This window comes from Helicoverpa armigera, chromosome 31 (genome assembly GCF_030705265.1).
Source record: "Helicoverpa armigera isolate CAAS_96S chromosome 31, ASM3070526v1, whole genome shotgun sequence".
Classification (NCBI taxonomy): Eukaryota; Metazoa; Arthropoda; class Insecta; order Lepidoptera; family Noctuidae; genus Helicoverpa; species Helicoverpa armigera.
In genome coordinates, this window is record NC_087150.1 from 370,459 (window position 1) to 383,061 (window position 12,603).

The 12,603-nt window shown below is 38.0% G+C and overlaps 1 protein-coding gene across 2 annotated transcripts; it reads left to right on the forward strand.

Annotated features, from left to right (window-relative positions):
* The first annotated feature begins 1,208 nt into the window (after positions 1 to 1,208).
* Positions 1,209 to 10,196, forward strand: LOC110380137 (dentin sialophosphoprotein). Of its 2 annotated transcripts, XM_064043382.1 has the most exons (5): positions 1,209 to 1,290; positions 2,060 to 2,087; positions 2,516 to 2,650; positions 3,033 to 3,149; positions 3,354 to 10,196. In XM_064043382.1, the coding sequence occupies exons 1-5, from the start codon at positions 1,258 to 1,260 to the stop codon at positions 9,809 to 9,811; spliced, it is 6,771 nt and encodes a 2,256-aa protein (XP_063899452.1). In that variant the 5' UTR covers positions 1,209 to 1,257; the 3' UTR covers positions 9,812 to 10,196. The 2 variants fall into 2 exon arrangements, with proteins under 2 accessions (XP_063899452.1, XP_063899451.1); XM_064043381.1 differs by lacking the exons at positions 1,209 to 1,290; positions 2,060 to 2,087 and having other exon boundaries at positions 2,434 to 2,650.
* Positions 10,197 to 12,603: the final 2,407 nt, after the last annotated feature.

A 12,603-nucleotide genomic window follows, 5' to 3' on the forward strand; every position in this document is an offset into this window, starting at 1 on the left:
AATCTTTATTTTGAAGAGCAACTTGTACCTAATTACGAAAAAATATGTCTTTATCCGCATTTATGATACCTAGGTAGGTTGGTATAGTTGTCACATAGCGCGGCTGCTTTGCACGACGTCTCGGGTACTCGGACCGAAACCTTTGTGGAGGGACCTCTGGGGAGTTTGTTGCGCCACTTCTTCTTCCCAGCAAAAACACATAGGAAGTGGTGAAGGGCGGGCGTTTTGGGGGCTGTCTATTGTTTTTTACGTTCGAAAAGTGCTGATTTAACAGCCTAATTTGAATAAACGTTTTTGAGTTTGTGCGTTTAAGAAACTTTTACAAAAGAGCCCGGATATGGTGTTGATACATCCGTAGTCCGGGAGTTGGTGATTGATACATCCGTACCTCGGAGAACAATGTTAAACCATTTTATGATCTGGCCATAACGGCGCCCGCTCTACATATTATTTTCTACGCCGCTGGCTCTCTCGAAACAAGTATAAAATTAAACTGATATCAACACGCATGCCCAACGAGATGAGTATGGGCAATTTCCCCCTTTTTTTGTTTCAGCTGAAGAAAATGCCTGACGCATACACACACCGCCCGGGGAGACGGTGAAGTTATGTGGGGCTTGCACCCACTAAAAACCTCAGCTTTTGTGCCGTCTTCTGCCTTTTAGAGAAGGGCCACGTGGACCAACGACGACTTTCTTGACGGGCAAATCCCCCCTAGCCTGGGGCAGGCAGCCGTTCAGCAGTGAATGCTCCTCAGTCGTGACGACGATTAAGTACAGAAAATAATTTCTGCAACACAGATGACGTCATTGAACATCCTTGGCAGTCGTTACGGGTAGTCAGACGCCAGTAAATCTGACGCCAGTCTAACCAAGAGATATCGGGTTGCCCGGGTAACTGGGTTGAGGGGGTCAGATAGGTAGTCGCTCCTTGTAAAGCACTGGTATTCAGCTGAATCCGATTAGACTGGAAGCCGACCCCAACGTAGTTGGGAAAAGGCTCGGAGGAGGATGATGAGATGACGTTCTCTTTCCGAATAGGTAAAAATGCAAAACAATAACGCCACAGATCCACAAATCTTATAAACCAAACAGCTTTTGTTCAAATAGAAATGAAATACGATGTAATTTTGATAATACAATGGCAAGTCTAGGCACGGTTCAATATTGACTCAGCTTGTAATGAGACAAACAAATTTTGGATTAAAGACGCCATATAAAATTGATTGCGCATTTAGTTTTGTAAATCATTTGTAAAATGAGGTGTGTGACTGTGGTTTTGCTGTTTGTGGTAAGTTTTAAAAAACAAGAATATTTTATACATAAGTATTCCAATTCGTAGTTCTCAAGAGCGTTTTGCATCATCTATCTGTCTGGCAGTTTCTTTAAAATAGTCTACTGGCTTCAAGTTTGAACCAAACAAACGAAAAGGTTGTTAAATAAATTATAGACTCTTCTGTCTGTACCTAAATTAAACAGTTCAATTCTGTATCACCTAAATTCCTAAGGCAATCCGCAAACGGCAAACTTTTATATAAGTAACCTAGGTGTATAAAATATAGTATGTTTGGTTGTTAAAATACAGTATTATAAAATACTAGCCGTTTTCCCGCGGTTTCACCCGCGTCCCGTGGGAGCTACTGCCCGCACCGGGATAAAATATAGCCTATGTTACTCGTAGATAATATATGTAGCTTTCTAATGGTGAAAGAATATTTAAAATCGGTCCAGTAGTTTTTGAATTTATCCATTACAACCCAACAAACAAACAAAGTTTTCCTCTTTATAATATTAGTATAGATAGTATGTTTGGTTTGGTTGTTAAAATATAGTATACAAAATATGGTAAAAATAAAGTAGTATGTTTGTAGTAGTGTCAGTATGGAGATGTATGGTTGTGCCCTAATTTTCATAGCACGTTCAAGAATTAAAGGCCGACCTAAAAGTTTGATAGGGTTGCGATCTGTCGATAGTTGGACACATAGCTGGAAGATAGTTTAGTCTGGTTTGACGCCCCAAAATATTAATTGCAAATTCTTAAAGTTTTATTCTATTTCCAGGCCATAGGAGCCATCAACGGTTTGCCACGTAAGTAGTTGTTCTCACTAATACCCTTTTATTAGGTCGACCTATCATCATCCTCCTGCCCTTATCCCAATTTTATTCGAGGTTGGCGCACCATATTTTCTCCTTCTATAGGTACTTACTCTCCTATCTGCTATCATCCCACAAGTAACATTATTTTTAGCCATATCGACTTTCATTACATCCATCGTTTCATCCTCTATATCCATCTCATTCATGTCCAAAGCCTTCCTCACAACATGACTTTCATTTCTCCGCATCACATACTATGACAGCTGGTTTTCACGCATTTTCAGTTTCAACTGCAGGTCAGTGGTAACAGTTTTATAGGAAAATCGTACTTATTACTATTGAGTTAAGGTGCATGACAGTTACCACTGATGTGCAGTCTACCGTACATATTACAAATCAAAATGTGCCTCTCTTCACAGCGGTGAACCACGGCGTTCAGACATCAGGCATTGGAACTGTTAGCCAAGGAGAAGTTGTCACCAAGAAGGATGGACATGATCTCTCGCAAGCTGACACACATCGTGACCTGAGTGTGTCTGGAAGAAACAGTCAAGGTAAGTTTAGTAGATTTTTACTTCGGAATTACAAAATGTATCCCAATCGGTTCAGCTGCTTTACTCTAAAAATGGTAGGTACAAAGACACTGCCTAGGCTTTCAGCTACCTGCCTAACAATTAGAGCATAAATATACCTAAGAGTCAATTCCACCTACTACTAAGAGTAATTCCACTTACTACTAAGAGTGACTAAGAGTCAATTACACCAACTTTCTCGACTATGAAACTAGAATCTACTATCCTGGCAGTAGTTACCACGGGAAATGGCTGAAACCTTGGGAATACGACTGTTTCTCTCAATCGGTAATTTATTTTGTTGGATAAAATGGATCAGAAACATGATTTTAAAATGTTCTTTCTACAAAATATTATTTTGCAGTGATTTCCCAGCAAGGAGGTGCGACACGACAAAATACTTTCGAGGGCTCCAACGATTCCAGTGAAGTTCTGCAGCAAAACAATGGAAATAACGCGTACAACAACCAAGCTAACCAAGGTAAACCTAATACAATAACAGTCGGTCTTTTAGGGTGTAAGGGTATCTGTGTTTTGGAGGGCAACATAAACTGTAGGTCCCATCCGTATAGACTGTGTAGACTGGAAGAAAGGCCAGGCAGATGATGATGGTCTCTATTAACAGTGATACTCTATGGACACCGATGATAAAAAGATATTAAAGTAGCTAATAATGTAATTCCAGGTCTTCAGAAAGGCGAAAACCAAGGTGAAGCTGATCAATACAATATTCAGAGAATCTTAGCAAACCCTGGAGCACCAATAGTGTTACAGAGAGGCCCAGCTGAAGAAATATCCCAAACTCATCACGCAAACCAAAATCCAGTTGAAGCAATAACAAATAAACATAATGGAATTTACAGAGGTGGTAATGGAAAACATGTCGGTCTAACTGGAATTGTTGACGAAAACCGTGCACAGTCTATTTCGAATGAACATATCGCAAATTTTGGCAGCGGCGAGTATGTCAATGGTGTTCTGAATAAACGCGGTAATGGTCAGTACTTGAGTGGGATTGGACAACGAAACTACCAGGGAGGTCAGTCTGGAATCCAGGTACAACATGGACGAAATATTGGAGAGATTATTGGTAACAATAATCATGGAATTGATATTTCAAAACATGTTGGATATCAAGGATTTAATGCTAATCATTTCGTATATGGAGGTGCACCTCAGTTTGTAAGTGGTTCTGGAATTCAAGATTCTGGAGAATTAGTGGAAGAAGTTCTTTCTCACGGTCATGATGCGACCCAATATGCAGGTGGAAGTCAATATGAAGGTGCTGGATCTAACGAGAATTTAAGTGGAGTCTCAAATCAGGGAATAACATCAGATCTTTTAAGAGCAGCTGGACACCAGAACAGTAACTCTGGAAAGTATTTGGAAGGAGTTCTCACGCACGGATTTGAAGCTAACCAAAATGCTGGTTTGAACGACCATTTAAGAGAAGTCTTAAATCACGCTGTAAACTCGGGCCAATTGGTTGGTGGAACTGGAAACCAAGGTAACTCTGGAAAATATTCAGGAGGTCTTACACATGGTCATGATGTCTCTGCGAACGAATTCGGGGGAAGTTTGGAAGGACACCTAACTGGTGCCCTTAACCATGGAATTACTGCTGGTCAAACTGGACACCAACTCGCAAATTCTGGAAAATATTTAGGTGGAGAATTTGGACTTCACGACGCTCCTCATTATGAAGGAGTTGGCTCAAATGGGCATTTAAGTCAGATCCTCAGTGGAATCAAAAGTGGTCAATTTGTAGGTGGTAATGGAAACCAAGGTGCCAATTCTGGAAAATATGTCTACGGTGCAGATTCTGATGAGGATTTAAGTAGTGTTATCAGTCAAGGATTAGACGCAGCTCTTTATATAACCGGAGCTGCAAAACAGGGACTAGACTCGGGGAAATATCTGACTGGAGCTCATACTAATGGGTACCAAGGAACTGATTCACACGAGTACTTCCATGATATTTTACATCGCGCCCTTGGTGCCGTAAAGACTGGACCTGTAGATGGAACTAATTCTGGACAATACGCAATTGATGATGGCGATCATAATTCAAAATACATCAGCGATCTTTTAACGAAAGCTCAAAATATCTTGAAATATAGAAGTGGGGCGGCTAATGGATTTGGCAATAACCGTGGTCGGTATGTCAATCTTTCTGGTAACAAGGGCATTAATTACGGCCCTAACCAAGGCATAAGATACTATAATGGTGCTAATGGTCAGTATGTAAGCAACGCATCGCCTGTAGTAATAGCTGATGATAGTGGTAGTTACAATATAGGAGCATCTGGTCAGATAGCGAATGGCCCGTACTATAGAGACGGAGTATTTGGATCGGGACTCGATTTTATCTCTGGCACAGAGGGAGTTCATCCTGCTACTAAATTCAGACCTACCCTAGGAAGTTTGGACTTTACAGGGCACGCAGTAGCAGGAGTAAGTTCACGAATCAATGGAGTTGATAAGAACAAATCATTCCCATCCAAAAATACTGATGGAACCGTCGATTCAGTTGTCAATGCCGATGCTTCTATTAAAGTTGCTTCTGGTGCTGTACTCGACAAAGATTCAGTGTCTAAAAATAAGGATAAAACTGGAGCTGTACCTGGGGACAGCGATACTAACGCAATTACTGCACAAGCTGGTTCCACAGTAACCTCCACCAGTGTCCAAAAACTTACAGACAGCAATTCTGATGATTCTGGTCATAAGGTTGTAAATGATGAGGATGACTATGATACAACATTGATAATCGAAACCAAAGATGATGACGATAAAAAAGATGATGATACATCGACAACTGTTGATAGTCAATCATCAACGGAAATTACTGATACTTTGAAGGATAAGATAAATAACAACTCTGGAACGGACAACAACAACGATGGAACTTCTAAGAATAATTTGGATGTATCTAAAGCAACAGGTGAGAAAAATGATTCAAAGGATGGAAATAATATTGGAAAGCAAGGCAATGATGATGATGGCTCTTTGGACACTACTAAGTCAGTTAAAAAAGACGTATCCTCGCAATATGACAATTTAAATGATGATGACAAAAATAACAACGGCCCGAATGACAAAGAATCTAATGGCAATAATCCTGGATCAGATACAAACGATGACAATATTGTCCCTGATCATACTGCTGTCAGCGCATCCGAATCTAAAAATATTGATGTAACTAACAGTGGCAGCGACAAAAATACCATACAAACTGATAAAAATGACAATTCTGGTGATAACGTATCCAGTAAAGATGACACAGCAAGTACAACTGACAAAACGTCAGATGGTCAAAATAGTGGTGATGATAACAATACCGATAATAATGTTAAAGATTTGAATAAAACTTCTAGATCTTCAAATGGCAAAGATTTTGACACAGCAGATGGTAATGATAATGGATCGGTAAAGAATGATGATTCGTCTGTTACTGAAAAATCTGTTAATAATTCAAACTTGATCCAGGACAATTCTGACTCTGACGATGACAACAAAAATCTTGGAGATGATACAGCAAATAAAACTAATGAAACTGGAACTGATAATCAAAATGGCAAGGAAACGGGCAATAACAATAGTCAAACAAATACCGATACTTCGGACAGCGGCGCCGGCAATGTAAATGCTCCTTCAAACAATGATAATTCATCTGTCACTGACAAAACTATAAGCGCTACGAATGATGACGATGGAATCAATAAGGACAAACCCACTAATTCTATTCAGAAAGATTCAGCAATTGCTGATAATGATAGTTCCACAAAGGTAGATAAAAATAACCAAACTACTGGTTCTGCAAACAATGGTGATTCATCGGTAACTGACAAAACTTCTAATGCAGCAAATGCTGATGACGGGAACAAAAAAGATAAAATCAATGATCACATTCATGACATTTTGAGACACAAAGGGGGTGATAAAGATTCCACAGGTACTGATAATGATGGATCAACAGTAAATGATGCATTAAACAAAACATCAGGTTCAAACGGTATTAGTAATGACGGTCAAAATAACACTTCAGGATCAACAGACGATGACTCAAAAACTGACAATAACAACCAATCCAGCCAGGATGATTCAACAAGTGGAACTGACATTAATAAAACTGGTATTCAAAATGGCGACAAAAACGGTAAAGATTCCGATAAAACAGTTGAAACATCGAAATCTATAAATGTCGAAGATTCTAATACTGGCAGTGTAGTTGACAACGGATCTGCAACCATTGATCATACAACTGACAAAACTACTGACACAAAGAATAATGGTGATGTAGACAATTCAGGTACCGTAGTAACTGATAAGGATATTAATGACGGTAAAGACACTGACAATATTAATAAAACTTTGAACATCGATGATTCTAACACCACAGATGGCAGTAATACAAGTACAAGTACAAGTGCAAGTACAAGTGCAAGTACAGCCAATAACGACGACCAAAATAACGACACTTCAGGATTAACAAACGATGACAATTCTACTGGAAATTCTGACCAATCTATTAAGGATAACACAACAAATGTGATCGACAATAATGACAATGGTAGTCAAAATGACGACAATAAGGATACAAACGTTAATAACTCCGATAAAACATCTAACTCTAGCGATGGAAATGATAACGGAGCTCCAACCAAAGATGTTACATCTTTAACTGATAAAGCTTCAGACTCTAAAGATAATGTAAACAACAAAAAGCACATAATACATCACCATATTAATCCAATTTGGAGACACAAAAACAAAAAGGACGATCAAACCGATTCTGGGAACACCGACGGTACTTCATCTACCATTATTGATAAATCTTCTGCAACTGATAGCAATGTAGATACTGTAAACACAAATAATGATACGGATAATAATAAGGACGCTCCAAACGGCGACGGTTCTGATGGAGGAAACAGTAATGGCGATGGATCCACAATTGATAATGACTCAATTGTAAATGACAAAACTTCAGATGATACAAACACTGGAGAAAAGGGTGTTAATATTGACCATCAAGACACCAAACATGTCGATGTCAACACTTCTTCGAATGTTAATAAATCGGCTGTAACTGACAATACTTCAGACGCTGGAAATACTTCTAGTGACGATAACAGTGGCACTGAGAAATCGAGTACAACAACAACTAGCTATGAAAGTTCTGACTCTACTAACAGTAGCGTTGATCAATCCATAAACAATAACGATGCAACTATAACTACTAATGACAACGATCAAAACAGTTCTTCTACACAAACTGATAAATCAACTGTATCTTCAACAGATGGTAATTCAGGCAGCCAAGGCCAAATTACAAAAGACCAGACAATAGCCGAAGACAAGAATAACACAGATAATGTTGTGAACAGTAACCAAAATGACAATGATAGTAATCAGGATTCTGATAAGAACGTAGAATCTTCGCAAGATGATAACTTTGATGATGGTAGCGATGACGGATACTTGAACAATGATGGTTCAAATTCAAATGATAATATCAATGATAAGACAGAGAATGTAAATAATGACGATGGTACGAACAGCAATAACAACGACGATTCTAATAAAACTGACAAAGTATTGGACTCCGCAACAGATTCTACCTCTGTAGGGAACGATGAAAATGGAACCAATATCGATGGAAATTCGGGAAATACTGAAAAATCTTCAGATGTAAGTACTGACAAAGATAACAGCGACAGCAACAATGACCAGTCTGCAAATGACGATAACAGGGACCAATCTACAACCAATGATAAAAATATAGGAAATCAGATCAATAGTGGAAATACTGACACAGTGAGCAATACTGATGGAAACACATCAAGTGTTGGATCTGACACTGAAAATGGATCTTCTAACGTTGACCAAACAGTTGTTGAAAGTAACGCATCTTCAAGTTCTGTAACGACTGATGGTGTTGATAACAACAGTGGCAACGATGACTCTAACAATGATAATATATCAAACACAACAGAAAATAACAAGAACAGTAATGTTCCTAGCTCTGATGATGACCAATTAAAGAACCAAAACGCAGTAGTTGGCAAAAAAGATAAAAATCATACAAAAAACTGGTCGAAACTTCACAGAGTTTTGAAACATAGGCGCAGACATCATACACCAAACAAAGCCGGTCATAGCAACACAGGAGATGATGCGTCACAAACAAATGCAGACAAAAATCCAAGCGTTGCTGTTCATAAATCCTTATCTACAACTGACAATTTCTCAGCATCCAAAGACCAGACCTCGAGTTCTAAAGACGGTACAGACAGTCAAACTATTGCGAACAATCAATCGAACACTAATGATGAAGTAACTCAAACAGTTACAGACCAAACTAATGATAACGTAAACGACAAATCATCAGACAGCAATAACACAGGAGGGGATAGCGCTAATGTATCTGACGTAAATAATGATGACAATGATAAAACTGATTTAAACAATCAATCATCAGTTACTCAAAGTGAAACAGTTTCAACTACTTCCACTACTAGCACTTCAAGCAGTAACGTAGATAAAGATTCATCAGCGAATGTAAACGGTGAAGTTTCTGAATCCTCAACGACTGTTAGCAACAATGACGACAATTCAGACGCTACTGATTCTACTGATGGAAATGGCAATGACGATTCATCAGCATCTGTGACATCAAACTCTAATGATTCAACTAACAAGAACAGTGGAGATGATGCCAGTGATTCAAATACTGCTTATGCCAATGCAGTGTCTAAGACCGAAGCCAGATCAGACAGCCAAACGAACGAATCTCAATATAATTCAAGTCAGTCTAAAAGTGCAAGTAAAACAACCAGCTTCGTAACTAACAAAGCTGCCGCTAAGAAGAATAAGTTAGCTGAAATCCTTATACGAGTAACACAGAATAAAGCTAAGAAAAATCAAAATGGCGGCTGTAATGGACAGTCTAGAAATACAACTTTAGGTAACCAGCAATCTGACAATTCGAATTCTGACGTTTCTAATCATCAAGAATCTTCTAGTAGTTACGCAAGTTCAGCAGGTGAAAGTCTAACTAACACGGGAGAAAAAGTTATAGATGAAAAGAAATCTGGAGACAGCGGTCATAGTGAACAGAGTCAAGATTCTCAGTACTAAGAAGAACGGGACTCGGCCAGTGCCAGTCCATAAGAAAGTTTTCGACTCAGTCCTGTCGTTTTAGAAATGCATTGTAATTTCTCTTATCTTGTGTATAAGTACTTCCATTCAGTAAAGTTTTATTTTTTTGCTTTGTTTTTGATTTTTATTTGGAATTCATTGTGTAATCAGGGACCCAATTCACATCCCTTCGAAACTTTTAATGATACCGGATTAAGCTGCCTGTTTAAAATCTGTATCCAAGCCATTTTAATAACTACATAGTTTGGAAATTACCTAAGTAAACTGTCCGAAGTTTAAAGAAAATTCGAATAAACCCGAAATAATATACAAATCCAGCTATCAAAAAATCTTTTTTGACAATTCAATAAGAACATTACTCTACGGGTCTAAACATACAAACAAATTAATTATTTTCTCCCTAAAAGTATCAAATTAAAGTAATGTCTGCCATTTCCTTTCCGTGTTTATTTTTAGCATAATTTACCCATTATTAACATCTCGTTACACGGATAAGTTGCACTCAATTATAGTCTGTGGTAAAAAATGGCGAAAGAGCGGGAACTTTGACATCAGTTCATTGATAGTTTAGGTTGGCGTTACACTGGCACGCGATTCTACTAATCCTACTTAATATTATAAACGCGAAAGTTTGTATGTATGGATGTATGGATGTTTGTTACTCTTTCACGCAAAAACTACTGAATGGATTTTAATGAAACTTTACAATAATATAGCTTATACATCAGAATAACACATAGGCTACAATTTGTAAACATATTGTTCGAAATACTAAACCTGCGCAGACGAAGTCGCGGGCACCAGCTAGTTTTACATAAGTGACATACGATTCACATCCGAGTGAGATCCAATCACGACTCATCGATCTGGGGCCCGATTCTCCTAAGTTAATAATGTCAAAATCGAGTAGAAATCGAATCGCAATATGATCGCAATAGCAGTTTTAACCATATCGGGCATTCTGCTACTAATAAAAGACCAATCGTATTCGATTGTCATTTGATTGGTGTGCGATTGGTCTGCTATTTTGGTGATTTTGGTCCATACGGTAGTTTGCTCTACAATCATTTTGCAATCGTAAATCATTTGCAGACAAAATGATTCATTGTGGAATGACAGAAAAGGATAAAAACGTTTATTTCAATGAAAAAATCGGTAAAAAAACTTTTTAAGTTAAACGGTTTTATCTTATGTGCACTGAAAACTAGAAAATAAAAAAAACTGTTACTTACCTATAAACCTACATAGGTGGTCCCGGTCATATTAGACTAAAATAAAAACGTGGGGCCCCTCTGAAATCCTACCTATGGCAAAGCCTGGGAAAATGATGTTGTTTCCAGCTGTATCAGGAGATATATTACGTGTAAAATCGTGTCCAAAAAACTCGATAAGCTGCTAATTACACAAGCGACAAGTAATTCTTAGAACTGTAAATTAAAAATACCAAAAAAATACTCTCGTTAAAAATTACGCAGTAGGCATTACGCTCCTATTCCGCAGTCGTGTAAACCGCTACAAATTCCCAGTGCATCACATTCCTTACAAAAAAACGCGGCAAAACTGACAGCTGTACTGTCATCTGACACGAGACGTGTCAAAGTTGTTATTTTCTGGTAATTAACAAGGCATGGGCGTGATCACACCCTCGGGTGCACTCGCGTGCCAGCGAAAGCAGTTTTTATGGAATTTTATAACTATGGGTCTTGTTTCTAGTAATTGGTTAAAGATTTTTGCGTTATCAATTACTTAGTTAGTTTATTGTTGGGTGTTATTTATACCTACATACCTAATAAAAGGTACCTAATAAAAGGTAGGTACCTAATAAAAGGTAGGTATAAATAACACCATAATTTTAATGAGACTAAGACCAAGCCTGACTTTTTGATAAAAGTTTTGAGATTATTGATATAAATCTAAATTTTCTAAATTTAGCTTTCTAGCTTTCTAAATCAATTCAATTCTAAATCATAGATATACGTACTAGATAGAACATTGATTGTGTCCCATTTGACTACTTTGTACAGTACACGGCATCAGCCATTACCTATCTATATGTACATATTTTATCTGGGAACGGGGAGTAGTTCAAAAGAGACGCCGAAAGTAAAACCAAGGGAATACGCTAGTTGTGATTTGTGATTAAGCTTGGAAATACCTAATACCTATAGCTTATACATCAGAATAACATATAGTAGTACTTTTCATCCGAGTGCAGGAAGAAATCCTTCTAGGAAGCGAATAAAACCGCTGGGGAAACTAGTGATCATATTATTTCAAAATCAAATTACCGCTACAATATCAAATGTCAAAATATTGTCACCAATAAAAATAAACTTGAAACCGCAGATCATTAGAGCGATTGCAAAACCGTGTAGCACAGATAATAATATAATTATAAGCGATAAGGTGACGAGCTAGGGAGGGGACGTAACTAGATTATGTTACAATCATAATCGATTGTTTGTGGCTGGGGTTCTGTTAATTGTGTGTTTATTCACGCCTCCTAATGATAAAAGGTTTAGATGAGGTTAAAGTAATTATTTAGATCTATATCTATACTAATATAATAAAGAGGAAACATTTTTTTCTTTGTTTGTTTGTACCCTAAAGGATCCGAAATAATACGCGAAGAAGTTCCACTGGAAGTACTGGAACGCGTGTGGAATCGCGAGGAATGGCTAGTGATAGCTGATAGCGATAGACTAGCTGCTTCACGCGGCTTTACTCACTTACGCCATTTCCCAACCATGTTGGGGTCGGCTTTCAGTTTA